General features: G+C 40.9%; 1 protein-coding gene across 5 annotated transcripts; it reads right to left on the reverse strand.

The window, feature by feature from the left end:
• Nucleotides 1-2,731: 2,731 nt before the first annotated feature.
• Nucleotides 2,732-25,122, reverse strand: PER3 (period circadian regulator 3). Of its 5 annotated transcripts, none has more exons than XM_058039194.1 (21): nucleotides 24,935-25,122; nucleotides 23,717-23,868; nucleotides 23,040-23,155; nucleotides 22,045-22,246; nucleotides 20,971-21,019; nucleotides 19,087-19,229; nucleotides 18,664-18,742; nucleotides 17,967-18,073; nucleotides 17,573-17,729; nucleotides 16,612-16,717; nucleotides 16,094-16,219; nucleotides 15,439-15,565; nucleotides 14,257-14,398; nucleotides 13,526-13,653; nucleotides 12,887-13,090; nucleotides 12,040-12,291; nucleotides 10,762-11,498; nucleotides 9,491-9,656; nucleotides 8,775-8,955; nucleotides 8,013-8,163; nucleotides 2,732-6,569 (listed from the first exon to the last, which is right to left on the reverse strand). In XM_058039194.1, the coding sequence occupies exons 1-21, from the start codon at nucleotides 25,120-25,122 to the stop codon at nucleotides 6,483-6,485; spliced, it is 3,600 nt and encodes a 1,199-aa protein (XP_057895177.1). In that variant the 3' UTR covers nucleotides 2,732-6,482. The 5 variants fall into 5 exon arrangements, with proteins under 5 accessions (XP_057895177.1, XP_057895178.1, XP_057895180.1 ...); XM_058039195.1 differs by having other exon boundaries at nucleotides 12,040-12,288; nucleotides 24,935-25,016; XM_058039197.1 differs by having other exon boundaries at nucleotides 8,775-8,952; nucleotides 24,935-25,016.
• Between the last annotated feature and the right edge of the window lie 514 nt (nucleotides 25,123-25,636).

Consider the following 25,636-nt stretch of genomic DNA (forward strand, 5'->3'; position numbering starts at 1 on the left):
CCTGCTCAATACATACATTGCATAAACCTCACTCCAGTCAGGGCTCACAGAAAGCTTGAGATAAACACCTAACAGTGATACACAGCTACACTGATCTCAAGAGCACACATCATAAATCTCTGACTGTGTTGTTTAAACAAAGCCTACAGGTTTAAAACAGCTTGCTCACTTCACATAAATTGTAAGATAGATGATGCCAGCTGTAACAGAGAAAAATGTCCTCAAAGTCAGAGCAGCAGGATGCCCTGTGCTGCTATTTGAAATCTTCTGAACATTCATCCTTCTCTTACACAGTGGAGCAAGTCAGTGGCTCTCTGGAAATTACTCCTTTTCTGCTACTATAAACTTCTCAGAAAAGACTTCAAATTTATCCAAATGAATAATGAGCTAAAACAGACATAGACAGGAAGAAATGTACAGCCTAAAAAGACTGGAGGGGGAAATATTTTCAAAAACTGCAAGCATAAAGCTAAATAAATAAAATCAGGGTGAAGAATAACAGAAAAGATATTGCAAGTATTAAAAAGTTCACTGGCCATCTACCTGAGAGAGGAAGAAATGAAGAGCTGTCAGGTGTTGAAGATGGGTCAAGACAAGGTAATTGATCTATAAATAGTGAAATCTTAGGTCTTAAAACTACAAAATACTTGCTAACATTTATGGCATCTAAAGAAGCAATACCAAATCAATTTATTATTCCAGCTAGGCCAGCTCACAGCAGCAGCGGCTGAGGGGGAATTCAGATAATTCTAATATACCAGAATTTCATCAGAGCCTGAAACTTTGTCAGGCCCAGTCCTTTCCTCTGGAAAGGAAGGAGTTCAGAGTGCCTTTGGACACCACTGGTGGCTCTCAAAGAGAACTGTTTGGGACACTGTGGAGCACCCAAGTGCTTCCTTCCCAAAGGACTTTCCTGGCAGATGCCAGATAAACTCAGGCCCAGGTCTGAGAGCAGAGCCTGGCCAGGTGTGACATGGGAGGGCTGTGGTATTTTCTGGGAGTCCCATTGAAGGGAGGAAATCAATCTGACTCCATGTTCTTAGAAGGCTAATTAATTATTTTATGATCAATATTATATTAAAGAATACTATACTAAAGAATACAGAAAGGATACTTACAGAAGGCTAAAAGATAATAATGAAAAACTTGTGACTCTCTCCAGAGCCTCGACACAGCTGGCTGTGGTTGGTTATTAAGTTAAAACAATTCACATGTTGGATAAACAATGTCCAAACCACATTCCAAAGCAGCAAAACACAGGAGAAGCAAATGATATAATATTGTTTTCCTTTTTCTCTGAGGCTTCTCAGCTTCCCAAGAGAGAAATCCTGGGCAAAGAGATTTGTCAGAAAATGTGACAGGGAGGGCAAACTCCCCTTCTCCCCCATGCTGTGACATCCAGCTCCTGCCAGCTGTCAGCTCAGAGCTCCCCCTCTCTCCTGCAGGGCACAGACAGGGCTGGGACTGGCACAGAGAATTCCTGAGTCTGGAAGGCAGTTTTGCCTTTCCATGGGAAGGTGCAGCTGGGGAAGTCAGCCAGGAGCATTCTGAGCCCATGGGCAGAAGGAGCAGAGGCAAACTGGAGCTGCAGCTGGGAGCCAAGCAGGCACAGCTCCCAGGAATGTGTGATGGACACCCTGACAGGGACCAGGCTGCTCTGAAGCAAATCTACTACAGAAAATACAGACCCATTACTTCTGAGAATGGGATGATGAAGCACCAAGGTCCAGTTTCTCACCATCTGCCAAAAAATACAGCAATACATGGTGCAGCTCACCTCTGACATCCACACAAATGTGTACCTGCAGGTTCTCAGCTGAGCCAGGACTTGAGCTGGCAGGAGGATGATTGCTACTGAGAATCAGAAACGTGGATAGGCTGAGAGAGCCCAGATCTCTGAATAAAAACATAGATCCAAGCCTGAACATTTTTCATTTCACAAGCCCATTTCATTTATCCTCATTTTTTGGAATAGATAGATAATTTGACTCAGTTTTAAGAATGCTTTAAATGACCAAATAACCCTTTAAAAAAAAAATCAATAAACCCTCAGCAATGATACATCTAATGTTACTTTCAAGATGCCTGTATTTCAAGGCACTGCATGACTTACCTCATCAGAAGCAGTTCAGTTATGTACTCATCTAAGATTACTTCTTTCTTTTCCAATTTCAGTATGATGCTACTTTTGTTCTGTACCTTGTACTCCCTGCAGTGATTCTGCCTTTCTCCTGCAGGCTTCTTTCAGCACTATCAATCATATCTCTCTGTTATGTCCCTTAAAGCAGAAAAAGATGAACAAATTGTTGCTCTGCAATTATTTAAGAACTTCCTTCTCTATGAGACATGTTCACGAAATAAACCTTTCATTTTTTTTCTCTGTACTTCCTCTAGAACAAAAACTTTTTAGAAAAGTCACACAGACAGAAGTTTTAAGTCCTGCATGCCAAATCCCAGCAGTTTAGAAATACAGATTTAATGTTTCACACACAAGAAGTCCTTGCCCTTGTGGAATGCAGAAAAGAAAGATCATATCCTGGAGTTGGCAAGGTGGAGTGTGACTGAAAAAAAGAAACAACCACAAAATCCCTCAACAAAACAGCATAAATGGCCACAACATGGCCATTTTCAGTGTACCCCAACCCATGTACAAGCAAAAAAAGTATTGAGGGTTCTGCTAAAAGTATTTTCTACACATTGCCAAAAGCAAAACAAACACACATTTGAACAGTTCTTTGCAGTATATTTTTCAGTTTTATTTATAAAATCAGATGCTCCTTTAAAGTGTACAGTTAAAATCACAACTGTAAATTCAACCACAGCTGAATATTGTTTCAATAAAATACTCCTACCAACTGATGTAAAAATTCATTCAATTGTGATTCAAAACTGGATTCAGCTGGAAGATAAACTTACCAATACATTACTCATTCAGCAAGTATTTACCACACTGTAAAAATACATGAGGGTCCCTTCTCTTCATAGCAATGCCATGAAAATATCTGCACAACAACTCATCTTTTAAAAACATAATTCTACATTTATGAATACAACAACAACAACAAAAAAAAAAAAAGATTGCCAGCGAAATCCTCTGAGGGTTTCCAAACTGCTGACACCCCCACAGGGGGCAGTAACTGCATCAGTGCTGTACCAGCATGTTTTCCCTCTGACCACTAAAAAAGTGATTTTTCCAAGCAGCTCTAAACTGTCTGCAACATTTTGCCAGGCAAAACAAAGCCACAGAAACAAAACAGCAGGTGCAAATCCAGCTGCAACACTCCCTCCACTGGCCTTTCTGATCAGAAGTGCATCTTGCTGTGATCACTCCAGCACACTACAGAGACTGAAAGAGGAGTACAAGCTGAAGTAAAAACTGCCAGTTCCTGAAAACTTATGGAAATGAGGTCAAAGGCTTGATAAGGCATTTCATTGCATGATGAAGTTGTGGTTCTATCAGGGTAAAGAGTACCTGGGGAAAGTTTGGGGATTTTTTATACTCAGGGGATAAAACCTGCTGAGTTTGCAGCCAAGACTGTTTGATTTTTGGGCAAATAATTGTCCTATCACACAGGGCACTGATTATTCTGTTAATTCCTCTTACATTGTTCTCTTACACCATAATTTTTCCATAACCCAGGAAATGTGTAGCCCCAGAGAAGGGATCCTGCATTTAAGATTTAGCCAGGATTACAAACTTGGAATTCAAACTCCTAGGCACATGAATTTTCATAATATATGGCCAGAGGGTCTGTGGGATTCACAGCAATTAAAGAACTCTCTGGGCTGTTGCTCAATGATTCTATGGGCACAAATTCACAGCAGCAGGGGGTACAAGAAAGGTTAACATCTCCAAACAAGAAACACAGGTAACATGATCAGGTTTCTACATACAGAATCTGGATCACTTGTAGCAAAGACAGCACAGGATACAGCAAGTGAAGACTCCCAGATTTTACTCCTGACTTTGGAATAAACTGTGGGTTTGCAGCTTTGTGTCTCTGCCTCTTTTTATACAGCTGGGATAATAAAAGTCATCTTTTTGACATGTTCATGAACCTATGGATCAAAAGCATTATTCAAGTGTTAGGTACATATTGCCATTCTCCTGAACTGTCTCACTGTTTTACAAAAGAGATTACATGTCTGCCTGCTAAGACATTGCAAATCAGCTCATTTTCATACCTGGGAAATGAACAAAACTTCCAAACTCAGGAAATAAAAATAATGTACACAAAAGAGTCTACTGTTACCATAACTTACTTTCTGGCTTAGGGTTCCAAGCTGTTTTGAAGGAGACAGCTGTCCTTACCTGAAATATTCCATTTAATCTATTTCACTAAATCTCAAAATGCATTGAAGCAATCATTTTAATTTAAGCACAGCTAAGTAGAATGAATTCTAGTGAATAAGTCTAATTTGACAGAGAAGTTAATTAAGAAGCTTGCCAATCAAGAAAGAACCCTTACACGAAGTATCTGATTACATGTTTTAGAGCAAATATTTTAGGCAGTGTGCTTATAAAGCAGAATAACTTGTTTGGAAAATGCTGTAAAAAGACTAGGAAAGGTGTAAGATATTGCCCACATCTTCCTACTTGAATACATGACCTGCTACATGTAAACACCTACTGAAATCTGTTATTTTAAGAGGTGTTTGCAATTTGAACACAAGCAGTACTGAGGATGTGTGGAACTCTGCTGATTTGCAACACAAGAAAAAAAACAAATTCAAGCTGAAAAATCTGAAAGACAAAGAAAGGTAGCTTAAGAATAAGTAAAAACCAACAGGTATAAACAGAGCAGGCAAAAACACTGAAAAACCCCCAAATCCATAAAAAGAATGCTGCCTGAGTCAAATTAGCCTTGAAAACTCAAAATTCTGTAAAAATAACTTTCCTTAAAATAATCTTTAACAAGAAAGATTGTCACTGGATTGACTTTTACAAGTAAAGAAGCCTTTAGATAAATATCATTTTCCTTCAATAACCTGCAGATCACAGTATTTTACTTGAACCTTACCAGTAACTGAAACTAGAGAAATGAAAATATTTCACACAGCAGCAAAAGGATTACACAGAACAAAAGGGTAAATAACATGTTACATTCTTAAACTCTTTGCTGAGAAAGCTAAGGTGAGTAATAACAGCACAAGGAAAATCTGATTACATCCAGCTTTTGATAAGCAGAGGGGAAATCAGACAAAATTTACCAGGTTTTCAGCCAAGCATATCCTGTTTGAAGAGCACTTTGAGACATTAATAAGAACAAGTCCTTTTACATACTGGAAGTGGTTACCATGTTCTGAACTACAAAATTCCTTTTTCATCCATGGATTTCAACAGCCAGAGACTCCATTACAATGAAAGAGGTTAAATCTTATGCAGGAAGTCAACAGTGCTAAGAAATAATGAGTATGTGGTTTGATGCTCAAGTTTAGCTCCACAACATGTGAGTTTTGAAAGCAGAAGAAATGAAATGAATTCTTTTTGGTTTTGGCATCACCACAACAAAAACAAATCAGACAAACTGCTTAAATAATTTCCTATTTGTTATGTCTGGATTCAACTCCCTCTCATCACTCAAGAAAGAAAACATTCAGATACAAACCCATCTTTTATCTTACATTACATGTAACTCCTTTAATTGATAACTACTTGCCTTGAGAGAGAAAATTTTCCATGGGTCTGTTTTTAAAAAGCAGAGCTTGTAGATTGATACTTTTGGGTTGGTTGGGGGTTTTTTAATTGCTGTATGTAATTTCATCTCTGGTGTATTTGCAAACCAGTTATCCTTAATTAATTTATGTATCTGTCTTGATAAACACAGCTTTAAAATCAAAAGCTGTAAAACAACTTGACTCCAAAACACACATCACAAAAAACCATAGGGAATAATTTGCTTTTTTCCACTTCAGTTTACTTCTTTTCAATGGGCACAAGCTGGCAAAAGGCATTTGATGCAGAACAACCCAGCCAATTTCAGATGCTCTTTAGATTCTCAAACCAGCTACATCAATTTCAGAGCCTCAGATTATTTGGATCTTTAGTTTAGACCTTTAAATATTGAACAAAAATGAAGAGCACTGTAGCTGGGCTTCAATACATCCACCTTGGAGAGTAAACATGCTCTGATCAGTAGGTTTATCACCACAGGTTGTTGAACACTGCATCTTTTCACACTTGCTAACTTCAGAAGAACAAACACCCAAACCAAAAGAAATCTTTGTATTTTGCTCATCATTGAGCAGTTCAAGGTTACAAACATAACCCATTCCATGAGGTCAGAAAGTGAAAGAGCCTCCCACTGAAAGATTGTCTTCAGAGTCATGCCAGGAGTGGAGGGGTGGAGGAGGGAGATGGAGTTTCATGTGTGACTGCTCATGTTGGTCAGAGGTGGCCATGGAGATCATGGAGCAAAGCCAGAGGAGGGAACAGGGTGGCAATGACACCCAGCAGTGGCACTGGCACAGGGCTGATGTCCTCAGCGTGGCTCTCCCTTGTTCTCCATGCTCTCATCAGCCACTGCAGCCTCACAACTTCCTTCCCTGCTGTCACACGTCACACAGCCCTTTGCAAAGGAGCAAGAAACAGAAATTTAAATTCTTTTTATGAGTATATTTCAAAGGGTCAAATCCTATGGAATGATACATTGCAATCTCTTGAAACATCTCACCAGTGGGGTGAGACCTCTCTAAAAGCAGAGATTAATTATACACCTGCCATTTACCTTGCCTCAGATCTGTTAATTTGGTTAGTGGAACATGCAGTTCTACCTTTAAGAAAAAAAGGCATGCGACTTTCTTCTTGAATTTCTTCTGAAATTATCATTCTTCTGAATTATAAGGTCTTCTTGAATTTGAAGACCTTATCATTCAGCTTTATCCTTACTGAAGATTTGGACTGCAGCCTGAACAGCAAACAACACTGACTAACATACACAGCTGAAATGCCTGAGTGTATTGATATTTTTCTTGTTCTTGATATTGGTATTTTCTTGTTCTTCTGTTTAGAGACTATGTTTTGATATTGTACCATTTCGTACAATATTGAAACAAACTCTCCAAACAGAAGTCCTGTATTTCTTGCTGCTGTCAGAAGCCTGGTTGTATTTGCAAAATCACAATCTGCACTGGAAAACATGACTTTCTGTTTAGGAACAGTTTCAGGACCTTAGATAGAAAATAGTGGTATCTGCATACCAATACATTTCCTAACATCTGAGGTTATAAACATTCAACAGAATTTTCTATACAATCACTGCACCTAATTTTGCTATCAGAATCAAACAGAGTTCTTAACCACAACAGGACACATGTTATCAATGAGGTATTAGAAAAACAGAGACTAGTTTTCTAGTTTTGTTCCACAGCCAAGGACATCCATGTCTGAGTTTTTCTTCTCTAGGAATAAACACCACATCTCAGAGCACCACATTTCACAATTCCAGCCCAACATGCAGTGCTAAAAGACAAAGATTTTTCTGGTACACAAGTGCATGAACACAGCCTTAAAATTTTCTGTACAACTCAACACTGAAGCTCTAAGTCTTTGTGGGACTAGATCTGTCTTGCTGTTCTCCACAGCACCTGGGAGCCCTTTAAAGTGATCAGGAGAGTCTCTAACACACATCAAGGCAAACCAGAAGCAGTTTAGCAGTGTCCAAGAGTTATACCAGATAAAATAACAAAATATAAGACTGAATCAATTAATGATTGATTAATCTACAAAAAACTGGCCATTTTTGTGTTTCTTACAATACACCTGACCCCCTCTGTGACTGAGCATTTCTCACCTTCCTGATCACACGTGATCTAATTTTTACTGATATCCCAGCATTACATACTATTCAATTATAGCAACAATTTTAGAAGAAATAGAGCAAAGGACTTAACACCAAGAGAAAAAAACCAACTGTAGATGCCTTACAGGAGATCATGGCACTGTAAGGTGGCCCTGGCTGGAAATGCCTGGGCTGGCCAAGGCAGGAGGGACCTGCAGCTCCATTCCTCACCTGGGTGCTGATCTGCAGGGGCACAGTCTGGGTCCTGATCCACGAGTGCACCTCTGCAAGCTCCTTCTTCTGCCCATCTGTGAACCAAGGCTGCTGCTTCTGCATGACTGCCAGCTTCTCCAGATCCTGCTTTAGAACCTCCTCTTTGATTCTGCAGGGAAGAGACACCTGTGAGCACACAGGGCAGGCACTGACTGACATTGTGAGAGTCTCTTCACCACAGTCCATGGCTGAAGCCTAAACAGCATCAGCTGCTGAAAGGGAACTGTACTTCCTACCTTATTTGCTTTGTAAGGCTGCTTTCAACACTGGGCTCACAGTCTGGGGTTTGCTTGCTGTTGGTTTTGTTGCAAGTTTTTGGTAGTGGTGTGGATTTTTTTTTGTTTTATGGCTTTATGTGGTGCTTTTTAAAATGTGGAACCCAATTACAAATTATATATATAAATACATATATTACAAGCAACTGTAGTTTTACTCCCTTATGCATTCAAAGTACAGGACAATAATATTAATTGTTCTGTACCAATCCCATTAATACTTCAGCAAAAAAGATTACATGTTACCTTATTTTAATAGACAGGGGAATGGGAAAAAAATAGACAAAAAGTAAGTAAATAGCCAGGCCTAAAGTGGACAAAAAAAATCTAAGACACCTTCTTGAAGTTTCATTGGTATGTGTGCTGTTTCTACAGTCTCACTTTAATCCTATAGTTCCATGCACAATTCCAATCTACATGTCAGAAATTGTTGATGTTTTCCAACCTGTTTGGCATTTGGTAATTCATTAGAAATCTCTCAGGTGTGTGATCCATCTTCACCCAGGCTGACTCATGCTTCAATTGATAAGCTGTCCCTTTTTCTTCTGCTTCCTGATTCTCCTCTTCTTTGGAAGCTCCAGAAGAATAATTACTGGCAAAATACTTGCTGCTTTTCCCACTACCTGCTGAGAATGACCATTAAAAAAAAAAAAAAAAAAAGGCAGATGCCTGGAAAATCCCAATAATTCAGCACAAGTACACCACCCCCAGTGTATTCTTGCAAGTCAATTCTGTAATACAAACACAGGTATTCCCAGATGATTGCTCTAGCAATTACTACCTATTGAGAATTCAAAGATAAAGTGCATTGTCTCAAATTATTCAAGATCTTCAAAGCTCTATTACTTTTCTCAAAATTAATTGGCTCAACTTCTCTGCTTCTGAGGCTCTGGGCAGATTCACCTTTAGCCAAGCAAGATGTGAAGTAGTATCTAATGCAGACAAAAGTGATAATGAGAAAAATGAAGAGTGACTTCCAGGTTAAAGGAATAGCTTCTTAGACTCATTTCCAACAGTGACTGAAACAAACTTGGCTTCAAACACTGAAAGCTGATGAGAAGTAAAGGCCATGGATCTTCTTACATGGATTTCCCCATCCCCACTACATTCCATGTTAGCAAGCCATCTAGCACCAAACACCTAAATCTTGGGCCTCCCTACCTGTGCCATGACCAGAAGTCTCGTTGAAGCTAGAGCCTAAAGAACCAGATAAAGCTGATCCACTGCCTGATGCTGCTGAGCCTGAACCCAACTGTGAGTCCTTGTACAACGAGCGGTCAGGAAATTCAGGAGCAGCAGTTTTACCATTATCTTCTGGCTCATTATCCTGGAGACAAAAAGCAGATCCAACACATCCACAGAAGTTACATTTAAGTATGTAAAAGGAAATTCATGCAGTTATTGCATTTGCCACATGTTGACCAAGTTCTCCTATCAATTCAACAGGTTTGGAGGTTTTAGCTCTGAAAATGAGTGGTGGTTTACAGCTCAGGATAACACTCTTCCATGGGTGAAAATCAACAAGCATCTGAACTCTAGTTTACTGGTTTCTGCTGTAGATCCTTCCCCAATTTGCCAGAATATTGTATGGCTGCATAAAGTTACAATTTCTGCTGACAAGAGAGGAGTCAGTTCCCTTCACATCCTGTTGGATGGCATCAAGCAGCCATACACATCAAGCAAAGGTGCACTACAGGGAAAATGAGAGTCTTCCCCTGATTCACTATGCGAAGCAACTGCTTCAGCAGCTCCAGGTACACCAGCTCCCCTTTCAGGACCCTACCCTGCAGTTTCAGCTGCTCCAGCCTTTCCAGCCCAATCTGGATTCAGGAGGCAACATTTTTTTCCTTGCCTGCAGAGCTCAGATTCCTGCCTCAGTTTACCGCGGAAGTTGGAGAGGCCTTTTCTATGCCCATGTATGGAAACCGACCCACACGGATCCCTGTTCTTCTTTCATTAGCTGCATCCCTGGGAGACAGAGGGAGTAATTAGAAAAATATCTTCCCTTTGTTTTGGTTCTCCACAGAGACTGTGGGACTGGGTGAAAAAGGATGCAAATTGCGCAGCACTAACCGAGTTCCACATGCATCAAAAGCCCCAAACCCCAAATTCTAGCTGACAGTTCTATTGAAAACATTGCTGCCAGAATGCTCAGCAGAAGCAGCTTGTGGCAGCCTAGACCAGAAGATCTCACATTTCTGTCATTTACTAAGTGCCCACACTGTACTGGTACAAGTTCCCATAAGCACAAGTATAAACTGCTTTCTCCACCTCCTGTGCTATTTGTGACCTGCAGCCTACATAGCACAGCCAACAGAAAAAGCAGCTGACAAAAATCTGTGTCCCTGACACACAGATCATCACCACTGGTTGGGTGACAGAACACTGTGAAAGTCACTTTCTCCTCTACCTGAAAAACCTTTGTTACTTACCTGCTTATCTTCTGCATGTGGCTTAACATCAGCGCTAATGGAAAGCTCCATAGGTTTTGGCAGCTCTTCTTGAAGCAAATTCAGCTGAAGTGGGGAGCTGCTCCTTGAGCTGCTCAGCAGCAGGGCCTGGTCACACTGGCCCTCTTGCTGGTCCTCCACAGATGAGTGAGGAGAGGCTGGAAAGGGCTGATCCACAGAGCGTGGTGCTGCAGGCGATGGAGCACAAGGAGGGGGTGCTGGGGGTAACGTGGTGCATGGATATGAGGAGGGGGGATAAACACACTGAGGGCCAGGGAGAAAGACAGGCTGAGGCATCTGAGCATACATGGGGAAACCCTGAAAAAATACAGCCATGAAGGTGCCTATGTTTGGGGGGTAAAAGACTGGGTATGACTGTGGTCCACAGCATAGCTGGGATGAGGACATGGACTGGGGTTGTGATGGGCGAAGGGCAAGCTGCTCTCCTCCAGAAGGGGCTGGAAAAGTTGACACTGGGTTCAAATAGGCAGGAAATCCCACAGGAGGATGGACATTCAGACTGGAGGAGCTCAGATAGGACACTTCTGAGGGAGAGAACAACTGTTTCTGATTTGTTCTCTTCTCACATGGAAGACTATTTCTATTTTTACTAGAAGAGTGGCTATCTGAGCACTGTCTCTGAGGTTTCTGGCGCTTGAATTTTCCATGTTTTCCTTTTTTACAGTTAGCAGGGCTCATCTGCTTTGAAGGGGAATCACCTGAGGAAGAAAAATAAACATATTGACTGAAATGAGAGAACCAGGCAAAAAGAAAAAAACAAAGAAAAAAGAAAACCACCTAGATAAATGAGTGTGGCTTAGCCAGAGAGCTGACTTTCCTCTGGATAATTCTTCCAGAAACCAGTGATGGATTTGCTGACATATCTACAACATTTTTCTTCATGTCATCAATTTTCCTATCAATCACTTTGGCTTATCCTAATCAGATCTTTTACATTCTTTCAAGAATGTAAAGATGTCAACAGACTCCTGGGATTTGCAGGCTTTATTGCAATAACTATCTGTTATTTGTGAAAATAACTTCACTATTTGTGAAAAGTCTAAGACAGCAAGATCCACGACTGAGCAGACCCTCTGTGTGGGTAATGCTGCTGTGAAATCTTGGCAATCCAAAGGAAGCATTCTATAAGCAGCCACAATAAGATATTTACTAACTTATACAAAGGAGAACCAGACTTCATGATCAGCTTGGTCTTGTAAATCATCTAACAATTCTTTATTTCTCAAAGCTGCTGCCTACCTTGGCCACAGGAATGTCTGTTGTTACTTCCACTTCCTTGTTGAAGGTAAGTCCTAAACGGAGAGAGCAAGACCCTCTGTCTGAACTTGTCAACATAGTTCTGCTCCTCCTTTTGAGTGTGGGCTGACAAGGTCTCCTTTGTTAGCCCAACTGGCTTTAAGTCCTCAGGCAGCACTGGGAGACTCTGGGCATTCACAGGAGGCAGCTCAACTTGTTCACTTCCAACAGCAGCATCCTCCATTGTAGTCACTTCTTTGAAGAGGGAAGAAAACAAATCACTCTCTGCTCTGCCCTTCTGGTGTCAACTACCACAATACCCAGAGTGTTAAACAGAAAATCTCATCTGAGCTACTGAGCAGAGGCATGAGGAGAAAACACCCTTTCAACTCAAATACAGTTAAATTAACATCAATTGAGCAAATTCCTTTGTATGGTCTGGAAAATTTCAAATTCACTTTGAAGTTAGAGGCATGTCTTTCTTCATATTTTCTTAGTAAAAGAGCAGCTACATACTTTTTTTTTTTTTTTTTTTGCTTATTTCTGCATTAAAATGAAGTGACATTGGCCCCATAGTAATTTTTATTTGAATCCTCAATGGCCAAAAGCACGTTGTTGTGTTTGAGGCATGTGCAATGAAGTTCAAGGGGAAAGGAAACAGTGTAGTCTGTTAAAACTATTTTACTAAAACACCTTAAAAACCTCCAGGCTCAAATTTTTCTTCACAGCACCCTGAACAGTACTTGAATATTTCAGAATCCATGACCAACACTTTCTCACCGTGTACTTCAGGCTGGAAACATTGTGTAAATTGAAACATCAGTCAGTGTTTTGTGAGTGTGAACAGTACCTGATTCAGGGTGTGGGACATGCACTATAGTGCTGCTGTAGCTGCACTGGCTGGTGACAGATATGACACTTGGAGCCTTGTTGGACAGGGTCAGGTCTGCCAGAGGAGCTCCCACCATGCCTGAAGTTGTCTGGTCTTTCAGCGTCTCTTCCAGACCAGCAGATATTGGCGTGTGGGACTCAACTGCTGACAGCATAGCAGTATCTATTGGCAAATGACAAAGTTTCTACATGGAATTCCATTCCAAGCACTCTGCTCCCAATTCATCAAGTCTCACTGGTTCAGAAATAACCAGTAAGTATGCAGACTATTAAATAAGACAGTTTTATATACTAAAAAAAGTATTTATATGCCAGTGCAATGTCAGCACATACTAAATGTGGCATAAACTGAGTGAGCAACAGAAGGTTCATTTAACAACAACAAACAAGAGTTCTTTTGATGCATTCAAAGATTTAACATTTTAGCTTATGTTTAACTGGGAGATCTAGGCAATTTAGGCAAATATTTACTAAAATACTGTTAGCAACACAACAGTTTGAAAAGTGGACAAACTCTGGAACACACAAAAGTGACATATAAAAAAACCCAAATCAGTTTTTGTGGTTCTAATATGATGGTCAGTACACTTTGTGTTACCTTCCAATGCCCTGACTTCCTGCTGACTTTGCTGGACTTGTTTGTCATCTTCTGAAGATGACGATGATGTATTTGCAGAAGATTTACATTTCCTTTTCAATGCTGGAATACTGCAGCTCTCTAGATATCTGAAATGAAAGCATATCACAGGAAGCTCTCTCTACTCTGGGGGGTGTTTTTCTCCATTTGGAGAGACAAACATTTGAACAATCCAAACTGGAGATCCAGAGGTTGTTAACTAGTATTTTAAATTCACTGCAGGAAGTTCTGGACACGTATCTGCTTTCCAAGGAGTATTTAAAATAAAATCTACCACTCTTTGAAGGGGGAAAAAAAGAAAAAACAAAGATTACATTATCCACAGGGTTAAGAAATACCGACATTTTATAAATTATATCAACTTTCTGTTTTATATGGATTTTCCCACAATGTGTAATGAGAAGACACTGACATATTATGATCATCAAAATTCACTTAAATTGGTATTGCACCAATGACAGATGTCAACAAACAGTTACAAACAGAATCTTAGGTCTTAAAGTTTTCATTACTGTGTAATTCAGACTGGGCAATCCATCTCAATGCTCAGAGAGTCTGAAAACTTTACAAACAATCCCAAATTTATCTCACAACTCAAATGCCAGTTCAAGGCCAATGCAAACTGCTTGGATATTTACTTTCTACCAATTAATCTTAAACTTGTATCACTAAAATTTTTCATAGTTTCATACCTGATGATACTATCAACACAATTGATCTGCTGATAGGAAGGAACATGAGGAGTCTTCTTTGGATCATCATAAAATGCATTGCCTGGTTCTGTGCCATCCCCTCTCAGTGTCTGAAGAAAACAGGAAGCAGGGTGCCTCTTCCCTGGAACAGAGGAAACCTTTAAATATTCCTCTCAAGGGCATCTAAACACTACCCTCACAGAGATTATATATATATTTATATACACACAGGTAACTATATATTGGAATCCACATAATGATACAAGGTCCTATGGCCTATACAGAATAACTGTCATTACAAAGTTACTCTGCATTTTAATCTCTATTTATATGTTTTGAGGCATGGGAAGGACTGGGGGAAATATGCCTGAAAAAAGCCAACCCTCCCTTCCCCTTGAACATCCATTCAAAAAAGCAAATACTAAGAAAACAGCATATAAAACTCTCTGCTTTTAAGTGGCAAATAAAGCTGCAATTAATACTACTCTTCTTTCAATTTATACATCACAGAATCCAACCCATTATTTAAGAGTAATTCACAATTTTGTATACCATGAATACACTGGCCAGAGTCCTATTAATATTGACAGTACAGTCCTCTAGGACAACACCAGCAGTTAACTTTAACAGAGAGTATCACAGAGCAAAATGTTTTAATACAGATTCCTATGATATTTGAGGGAGCATCCAGCTTTCTCCATACATTTGTGCTACATACAAACTGCAAATTATGTGCATTAATATAAAATGAAGCACTCAGTAACTAAATCCCTGCTTCAGTGGGAATTAAAGCCATACTGTCCAGCCTATGATCATTTCTAGGAGTTCATATATAAGTAATCAAGGGGAGCTTCCAGACTACTTGCTACAAGCACGTGGGCACTTTCACTAGAAAATATTTAGGTATAAAAATGAGAAGTTTGTTAACCTAGAGATAGATACGTTCCTCCATATTTCAAGGAGGAGCTAAAAAGTTTTGCATCTGCTGAGGTTATTTTTAGAGATGTGTTGGGGGGAGGGTGGGGAGCTTATGTTTGGGTTTTAAACAAAACAAACTCCAGGTCTAAACCATGCTAAAAAATGCAATCTAAAGGTCTCATCATAACACTACATAGCCAAACTCATGGCTCCAGATCTACAGGAGCTCATGTTACTTTAAGGATCATATCTATATTAACTTACCTCCTAAAACTTCTGAGCTCACAGCCTGTTCATTTGCATTCTGTGGCTTGCTCCTCGATGCAATGTACAGCTGCTGCCCCAGGTTCTTTATTCTGTTGACATCTGCACAAACTTGTTGCAATGTCATCTTGAGACACACAAAAAAATGCAAAGTCAGAATAAAATGAGCACAAAGAGGCCATAGGAGCTGAGCTGGGTACTTGTATTCTTCAAATTGAAAGGGAGCAGACTATCAGCCTAAGCCTGGTATCTATTGGTATTTGTAAACTTAATTAATCCAATTATCATGGTAAATTTCAGTAAATTAACTATGATAAAGCTCAAACAACCTCAGCATTTGGATGTTTTAATACCCATGCCAAGCACTCAATGTGAGAATAAGCTGATGACTTATTCATCAGGAGGCTCACAAGGAAATAAGGTATTTGCAATGCTTGTTTTAGGACAGCACTAATTCCACTCTCTTCTACAGCAGTGAGCAAAATTAAGAGCAAAAACCAAAAGCCAGCACTCTGTCATTAACCAATTTAGCTTGAACATGGCTTTATTCTTCCCATGTCAGTAAAATTCATCATGAGAAGCACGTGTACACAGTAAACATTTTCATTTTTACAGGTGGATTTTCACTACTCTGCAGTGACACATTTAGACTTACTGGTTCCTGTGTCTCCTCTGCACAGTTCCCATTGGAGTCACTTGAAGATGCTATGCTGATGTAGTGCTCATAAGAACCACTGCTTCCAAGGCTCCCATAACCACTGGAAACATTGCTGTGAACTGGCTGCATGAGAGGAGAAAGAAATTTAAAAATCATCCTCTAGGAGAACAAAGTGAAGGAAACAACATACTTTGCAACACAGAACTTCAAATAAACAAAGACAATAAAGTGAAAAGTCAGTATTTGTCTGGGCTCTACCACTTGCTTATGAAGAATTCTCTACCATGCTTCAAACTGTTTCAAGATGCAGATTTACCTTTCAACATAAAGACTTGGCAAAAATGTCAAACAGCTTTTTTTTTTTTTGTAATGAGGTGGGCCTGTATCTACGTAGAAATTTCCTTTCAGACCTTTTAAAAGAGCATCCTCAAAAGAGCCCACTAATCAGACTCAAGTTTCTTTAGCCTTCACTAACAAGGCCAGCCTGTGTTCTGAAATGCTTTTGGCTTCTTTACCTGCAGAAGCAGTTTGTAAATTTGTCCTTGCAATTCTCTTATCTCTTTCTCCACGCTGCTCGTTTCTTTACTTCTTGGGGCAAAGACATCTTCATTCAGAGGGCTTCTGGAGAGAGCCAACAGTATTTCACTGGTCATTTTCATTTGATGAAGAAAAGATAGCTACAAACACTTAGAACAGATTCTTAATTGATTTTTGATTATTTTGACTGTTCTGCTGAGTCAACACAGAGGAATGTCATCTGTCCCCTGAGCTGCTCTGAGCAGGGAAGCTCCAGGGAAGTCAATACACCAGCAGAGACACCAGTTAAAGCTGACACCCACCCCTCTGTCTCCTTCAATCAGAAGGCAAACTCAAACTCATATCCCATAAAATCTTGTATAAAAGATCACTTTGCAAAATCAGAAGGCCATTCACAAAAGCCATTTTCTCTAAGAGAATCCAAGTAAAAAGGCAGTCAATCATATTTTCCAATTTCTTGAAGACTGAGGAAAAACATCTGAAAAAACAATTTATATGTTCAATACTAACTGCATTTTAAAAAGATGTTGCCTTGGTAAATATTTAAATGCTGTATCAAGTAAATATGACAAAAGAAGGCAAATTATTTGGTTTTTCTGCTGAGCATGAATGAATTTGAGGTAATTGTTAAAGTGATTAATTTTATGCTGCTTTTTAGCTTTGGCTCATCTAAAACTGGTACTTTAATTTGGACATCAACTATATGCAAAAACCTGCTAAAATAAAAAGCTGGCTTTGCCTTTGACTTCAAAGTAATTCACTTATTTTCACACTTAATAAACAAGACTAATGGCGTTCTGAAGGAATGGTGTGAAGACAGATGCTAGGCTGTTGTCACATCAGCAAGAGCAAATGATGTCCCTCAGTACTCAGACTGTTTTGTTTTGCAGAGTAATCAATGAAAAGCTCTTTATTTGATCAATTCCACAACTGACTTACGTGCGGACTTTGTGTCGGCCAATGATGAACACAACTTTCCTGCTCCAAGGATTCACAAAACTGGACCAGCTGGTGTCCAGGATGACATAATCCCCATTTTGAGTACAAAATCTGATAGGTAAATGTTCAAAAGGGGGCTGGCCAGCAAATTTCAGTACTGGAAGAAAAACATAAGAAAGAAGGTTTAGCTTACAATATGACAGTAGTGCAAGCACAAACATGACTGGGGTTCTTAGAACTTTGGGATTGAATTTACTTTGATCTCAAACTGACTGCACAAGTTAATTAGTTAATTTTTGTCTAGACTGCAGATCAGTCACATGTCAAGCAACATGATAAAGGAATGATAAAGAATCATAAAACCAACAGAAATTCCTCTAAAAGCAGCTCTTACTTTTCCGGTGAATAGTGATCATCAGAGGACGATCTTCTGGGTGCAAATACATCAGTATGGACGTTCCAATTAAATCCTGAGGTAAGTAACCCAACAAAGGCACTGCTCTGAAACCCAAACATTATCACAGGTTATAATAACATTTTGACTATTCCCATCCTTAACCCTTTGCTAATCAGTGAAGTGCCCATGCACAATCTACAGTGAAATTATCTAAAGCAACAGAACATTTCCCAACCCATCTCATAATCCTGCACTGAATACTGACACATAAATACCCATGACAAACATTTCTGTGCCTGGAGATTTAACAGATATTCATATTTGCAGGCAGTTTTGTGCTTGTTTACGTGCAAAGGGAAAAACAAATATATCTTGAAGATAATGGGTCATAGGCACATTATCAGTAATTATGCTCATTTTCCACTGTTGATGCTACCACAGCTCCCCATTGCCCTGGATAAGGAAAACTGACAGCAGTTCTGTTTAACATGTGCTTTAAACCAACAAAAGAGATTACATCTGTGGAGTATGAGATGTTTTCCATGACTGGACTAACACAAAACTGTTAGGTTTCATTACATATTGCCAATCACACAGTTCAGCTACTTAACTTGGGTCTTCAGCTGCATCACTAAATTATTTTTTCTACCTCTCCATATATACCTCACAGATCTTAAAAACTCAAATCTCTCACCTGTCATCTATGTCCAGAAAAACACATCCAGGGGTGTGTGTGGTGGTGAATATTCTTTTATCCATAGGAATTCGAGGAGCTAATAGAAACAAAATATGCACTAAGACAGAAAACTTGGGCATTTACAGGTTCCTAAACTTTATAATTGTTTGCTGCTTTCTAACCAGTAACTTATAGAAATGTTACATATTTTTAGGTACTACAGACTTCTCCCAAAAATAAAAATAACAAGTAGAAGTCAAATGCTTTGGGGCCTGGCAAAGGCAGCACAGATATTCTGGATTTGCATGCATGCACACACAAGCTGCAGCTTACACAGGTGAGACTGCACAAGCACAGGCTCTAAACAAAGGAAGAAGACTTCCATACACTGAATTTTTCTATTGGCTTGGATATTTTTCCTACTGGAACCTCCTGACTTGCCTTCATATCCAGAGTGGATTTTCTCAGCCAAAGCTAAGCAGCAGGACTCTGCATCCACATGGACAGAAGTGCACACGTGGACCAAGTACGGGGTGATTCTGAAGGGGTAACAACGTGCTTCTTGTTCTTGATCTTTCCCACCCCTGAGGAAAAGCAAAAGGGATTAACACCATGGTTTCAAGGCTCCCATACTGTGTGCCAGGGCTGAGAGCCCTGCCCAGAGAAGTTATGCAGAGCACAAACCCAAATAATCAGCTCCTATGCACACTCCTTTGAGATCCAAGGTCAACACACTCAGCAACACTGACCTCCCTCCTGCTGAAATCAAGTAGATGTTTTGTCCCCAACACTTACATTCAGAGACTGTTTAGAAATACTCCTACTCCAATGGTTAAAGATTGCCTTCTAATTCTTACTCCAGGTCTATCCACAAAACCCACTCATTCAGTTTTGTGCTCTCCTTCAAGATAAACAGTTCTTTTTCTGCTTGTTGTTTATTCTGTACCATTTTAGGAAAACAAAAAAATTCAAGTATCTGTCTCCCTCAAGGTTAGTTTTCACAGACCTACATAAGCAAGACAGCTTCAGATTTGGTGCATTGTTGTTGAGTATCTTCCATAAGAATTTGTCTTCCTAGAATGTTTTTGAACTGTAGCAGCACACAATGTCCTTGATGACATCTTAACCATGGCTTTGCAAGAGCTGTGGTAACAATTTGCACTTTCTATTGCAAGTGCTTTTCCACCTGTTATAATTTCAATATTGTACCCAGCTCTTACAGAAAGAATTGAGTTACATTTTGGAAGATTATAATTTACACTAAAAGTTACTTTCTTATTGCACACTTAGTTTTGTAAAATGTTTCTAGAGAGAAGCAAGCGAAGTGAGTGTCATAAAAACTACTTCTGACACTTCTGTCTTTGGGAAAACAAAAGATACAAATGGAAACTGGATACAGAAGTAGTCTAACTCACAAAAACCCATTTTCTTACTTAAGCCTAGAGTGTGTGCTTGTGAAAAAATATTTTTATTCATAAAGCCAACACAATCACAAGATCTGTTACATAAGGGGAGTAGAGACAGATGTTGTACAAAAACATGGAGAAAAACTGTTATAAAATGAGAAAAACTGTTATAAATGAGTTATGTACCCAAGGAACAGCTCTCCCAACCTAACATTGCTATCTGTCCTGTTGCATTCGTTTCAAGTGCCCTTAAACCACCTTTGTCTCTTGAATTGTGTAAGAGCTAATGTTGTTAAAATAAATGAATGAATCAATGATCAACTGAATGATGGAGTAAGTGTCCTATCTGCTCAGAAGCCAACAGTTCTCACTGAAATCCAGAGATCACCTGAGTCTGGGACAGAACTGCACTGAACACTGAAAGCCAATCTCAACTTTTGCCCTCTTTTGGCTCTAAGATTAGTCAGGTACTAAGCAACAAACAGCACTCACAGCAGCAGCAAGTCAGGCTTCACAGTGGGACTTAGGTGACTTGAGTTTCCATTAAGGCTTCTGCCCCAATCTCTCAAGCAATCTTAATCGCAAAAGACTTTTTTTGCCTCCACTCTCAAACAGTAAAAGGGGGAGCAGCAATTTTTCACAAGATAATTCTCCTGCATGACAGTACTTAAGGAAACCAATAGGTCCAAGAGAAAAACGTATAAACAGTTTTCTCCTTCTGTCCCAGTGCAAGTTTATGCATCACTCCGGGCAAGATGTTCAAAACGTGCTACTGGATGACAACATTAAACACAGAAAGCCCATTTTGTGGTGGAGTTGCAGGAGCTCACACTGGTCAGCTATAACAATGGAACAGTTTCTGCTAGTACTGTGCTCCTTGTCAGCCTTCACAAAAATAAAACTGTAACAATGCACTTACCTGATCCTGCAGAAAAAGGATTTCACCTGGGCATATTCATATGGAGAAGCTAATAAGATGAACACATTGAAAGTATCAGTTAATGTCCTTCAAAAGGTCACACCTCTCAGAACTATGTTAAACTCTGCATTCTCCAGATTTTCTGAGCAAGACTGAAGTTTCACAACCTACTCTTTAGCTACTGAATTGTTTGTTCAACAATCTGCTCCCACCTCAAATGTTATCTCTCCTTTCTCTAAGAGTGAGAGTTCACTCACTCTTAGAGAAATCACTGACCTGGAACTAAATTCAGAGGAAATGCATATGAAAAAAAAAAAAGAAACAAACAAATCAACCAACCAATCAACACACCAAGAAAACTTTCTCCAGTGCATCACTGTGAAAAGGAAAGGTGATATTTCCTGGCTGTATGAGCCAAGCACCAAAAACTATATACAGGCAAGAAAACCACAGCTCCACGGGGGTGCCACTGCTCTGCTGGGTAGGCACATCACTGGCATCCAAGCTGTGGAATCCCTGGCATTCAAAACCTCCAGATGTCTCATATCCCTTGATACCAAGGACTTTGGACTTCTCAGAACTGATGCCAGAACAGCCCCATGTCAAGGTGGGCCAAAGACACAGCCTTGGCCTGCAAGCTGCTTTTGAACTGCTCACAAATAACACAGGACTCAAAAGTCTCACTTCAGACACATCCAGCACTGAATAGCAAATCAGCTTAAAACTTGGGTTTGATGAGCTGTGAGAGGACCATAAAGAAAAGTACCTAAGCAACTATAAGGTGTAGATTAAACAACTTAAAGCTCACAATCAGACTTTCTTTTCAAAAAGTAGCAGTATTAGGAAAGATGGAATAAAACAATGCAGTATGTGCCCTTTATTTACCCTAAGTAAGAGTTAAGCCTTGAGGAGATTAGCTAGGACTGGTCCCATACCCACTCCAGTTTTCAAAGTGAAAAGGAACAAATGAGGCTGATGCACATTGGTAGCCTAAGCATCTAAAATAACTACTCTGTCCTCATCTGCAAAGACAGGAAGACACCCAGAGCATTTACAAGCACTGCCATGTCCCACCTGTTTGACTCTCCATGTTCCAAAGGGGCAGGTGAGACTGGTCAGTGTGTGTGTAGAACACACTCACATCCTGAGGGACAAGCAGCTCCACAAACCGGGAGGAGTCCAACACTTTCTTCTTGCAGTTCAGAATGGAGGCTGCCTGCTCAGAAATGTGCACTATGCGTCCAGACAGCAGAGAGAACACAGCCACAAATGTGTCCTGGAAAACAAACATTGAAGGCAATCATTGCCTGAAACATGGCAGTGATAATGTAAGGATAAAAAGGAAAACAACCCCAAACCACCACACAGAACAACCTCAAACTGGGGTTTAAAGCTGTGTTGGGTAGTGTGTGATCCACTACACCTCCAATGCAGCAAGGTACTCAAGATTTACAAATGCTAATAAGACTGCATTAGTCTTCTCAGAACAGATTAATGCTTGTCTTTGCTTTGAATGACTGGTTATCACTCCACACACTCCTCCAAAAATTTCAGAGGATTCATCACAATTCCACACACAGAAACAATTCTGAGAGCTTTCTGATATTTTTTTGTATTTTTTCAAGCATTACAATATTTTTGATACAGCATTCAACAGTACTGAATTTCAAGAAACACTTCTTTAAAGCAGAGTCAGAATGCATAACATCTATTGCAAAACATGAAAAAAAAATTAAATGCAGAGTACAAACAGAAACCAGAAGTCCCTCAGAAATATGGATCTGATTGGTTTTAAATCCTTCTCTGTCTCAAGAGATTACTCTGCTGTAAATAAATTCTCAAACAGCTATTTGCTGCTTCTGGCCAAAAAAAATTACTATTTCTGCACTCACTATCATTGGGTACTGACACAGCACAGATGTAATCTTGATTTATCTTAAAAAAATTGAAGGTCTGCCTTGGTAAAATTTAAAGGCCTTTCAATTTTGCACATTCTATTTCTACAACAATGTTAGGAGACTATATTTAGTGAAATTGAATTAACTCCTTGAGTGTGCCTAAATTCTTACAGTGTTTTTTGGAGTGTGTTCAGATGCAACTGCCACCAACTCTTCTATGCTGTATGTCACCACATCTGCCTGAAACACTCTTCGGTCATTCAGAGCCTGGAAAAAGTCATTGTTTGCTAATTGAAAAAAAAAAAAAAAAAAAAAAACAAAACAGAAGCAAAACAAACACAAGGAAGTCAGTAAGGAGACTACTTTGAAAATATTTCTTACAGCCCTTGTACTTTTGTCATCTTTTTGGTGAAGTCCAAGGTGGGATGAGAAGGTCTGTGTAGTGACAAAGGGAAAAGGAATACTGATTATACTACTGGAGTAATCTCATTTTGTTACAAGAATACAAGCATGAAGAAGCAGTACAATTTTAGCTACTTAGTTCTGTGGGAAAACACAAGCTAACCAATAATTCTTCAAAGTGGGATGGGAATAACTTTTTCTTAATATACATAAAAAGTTACTATTAGGCACGTCTTAGCTATGGGATTCTCAAGAAAAGAGAAGCAGTAGGGGTATCTCAACAAAGAGATAACACTGTTGCTTAACAAAAAAACTGGCAACAAAGCCACAGTGCTTCAGAAATCAACTCTTTACAGGATGACTGGAATGCATTCTTTTAATGCTACTTGTGGCCAGACACATCTATGCACACCACGCTGCTTTCTCCAGGTTTTCTCCACACGTACCTTGGACCTGCTGCACACACTGCAAGGCGTAGTTGAGAGCACTGATGGTGCTGGGCTTGTTAGAACTCCTTTTCTCCTCAGGCAAACACCTTTTCATTTCTTGGATCATCATCATCATATCTTTGTGTGACTGGCTCCAATTCAGCTGCTCGCTGTAAAACACAGGTTAAACTTCACCAGAGAATTCTGGTGTAGATTTTTTTTACTACTACCCAATGAAAATTACTCCCTAAATTAACATTTTATGGGAATGGTTGCAGAGTCATGTAATATCCAGGAATGCCCTTATGTTCATTTACTAAATCTCCTGTTATATCTTTCTCACTTCTTTACAATTGAAGTTTTTCTCCTCTACCTTCCTCCTTCCCAACTCCAGTGTCACGGATGGCAAAGCCACATTGAAACCACTCAGCTTGCTAAGATGCCTAGCAACTAAAAAGATGATGTTTACTCTAGATTTTCTAAATAACACAGGTATTAAAATAATTAATAAATGCTGTTTCTTGATCTCTCTAAGGTTTTCAAGCCTTGAAGGTTGTACCTGGCTATAAGCATCTCAGGGAACCATGAGGTCCTCAGAATACACCTGATACAAAGATTTCATGCCTCGTGACTTCAGAGTCTTCGTCATACTTTTTAACTGTTGACTTCAACAGCTGCAGAACTGTTAACAGATAAAATCTCCCTCTCCTGATATTTGCTTATTTCACAGACTAAAAGACAAGCAGTCAATATCCTCAAATCACAGATTCTAATCCTACAGATGAGATATGAACCCCATTTTTTTAGTAACTCTTTTCCAGTCGACAGTGTCATTAGTATCGTACTCTTACTATATAAATCATTACATAAGTGTAAGTATTGCGTGGTAACTTCACAAGCCTGCCCAACGCTGCATACATTATAGCTCCTTAACTTTTTTTTAGATTAAAAAAATAAATTACCGAATTTCCTAACTCTCACGAAAAACGTTATTTCAGTAATAACAGTAATTCTGTTTTGGTACTGCTAAACAGATTTAACTGAAGTACACATCCAAGCTCTCCGAGGGTCGCTCAGCCGCTCCCCGGAGGGACACAGCGCACCGGAGCCCGGGCAGCTCCCGCGCACCGCACCTGCCCACGGCCCGTGACCGCCGAGCCCCGCAGCCACCGGGCCCGAGCAGCGCCCGGCTCCCGCTCCCCACCCCGAGCACATCCCCGCTCGCTGCCCCGGTACCTGTTGGCTTTCTTGCCGCCGGACTCGGGGCTGTGCAGCTCGGTCCCGCCGGGGCCGCTTCCCGCGCACGCCGCGCACCGAGCGCCCGCAGCCCCCCCGGGCGCCGCCGCCGCCTCCCGGCCGGCCCCAGCCCAGGCCCGGGCCGCGCCGTGCTCCGCGCTGCCGCCTCGGCGCTCGCTCGCGTCCATCGCGGATCCGCTGAGCGCCACAGCACGGGGGGCATCGGCTGCCGCGGCACCGGGGCACGGCCGGACCCTCGGCCTGCGCTGCAGGCAGAGCACGCGCCGCCTCACGGGACGGTGGGAGGAGCGGCGCCCCCCCCGCTCTCCACCGAGCCGAGTGGGCACCGGGGCGGGCTCCGCGCTCCCGCGCTGCTCCCCGCCGCGCGCCCCCTCAGCTCGCAGCTGCCCAGCGCCGAAGGGCCCGGCGGCCGCCGCTTCGCCTTCCCGCCCCTCCGAGGCCGCGCCTCTCCCGCCGACCCCGGGCTGTGCCCGCTCCGGGCCGGGAGCGCCCTGAGGGGCCGCGCCCCCGCCCCGCGCCGTTACGTAACGCGGCGCACGCGGCGGCCCCGCTCCCACACACCCGCGCCACGTGCGCCGCGCCCCGCGGACAGAGGAGGAGGCGGAGGCGGGGTCGGAGCCGCTTTATTGGAGGAGACTGCGCGCGGGGGGCGTGGCCAGCGCGGGCGGAGGCGCCGCCCCG

This window comes from Melospiza georgiana, chromosome 22 (assembly GCF_028018845.1).
Source record: "Melospiza georgiana isolate bMelGeo1 chromosome 22, bMelGeo1.pri, whole genome shotgun sequence".
Taxonomy (NCBI): Eukaryota; Metazoa; Chordata; class Aves; order Passeriformes; family Passerellidae; genus Melospiza; species Melospiza georgiana.

Coding starts and splice junctions, on each gene's coding strand:
- PER3 (XM_058039194.1), bottom strand. CDS start 25,122: ATGGACGCGAGCGAGCGCCGAGGCGGCAGCGCGGAGCACGGCGCGGCC. Junction 23,156..23,716: donor GTGTGTGCAGCAGGTCCAAG/GTACGTGTGGAG, acceptor TTTTTCAATTAG/CAAACAATGACTTTTTCCAG. Junction 21,020..22,044: donor GAACATGGAGAGTCAAACAG/GTGGGACATGGC, acceptor TCATCTTATTAG/CTTCTCCATATGAATATGCC.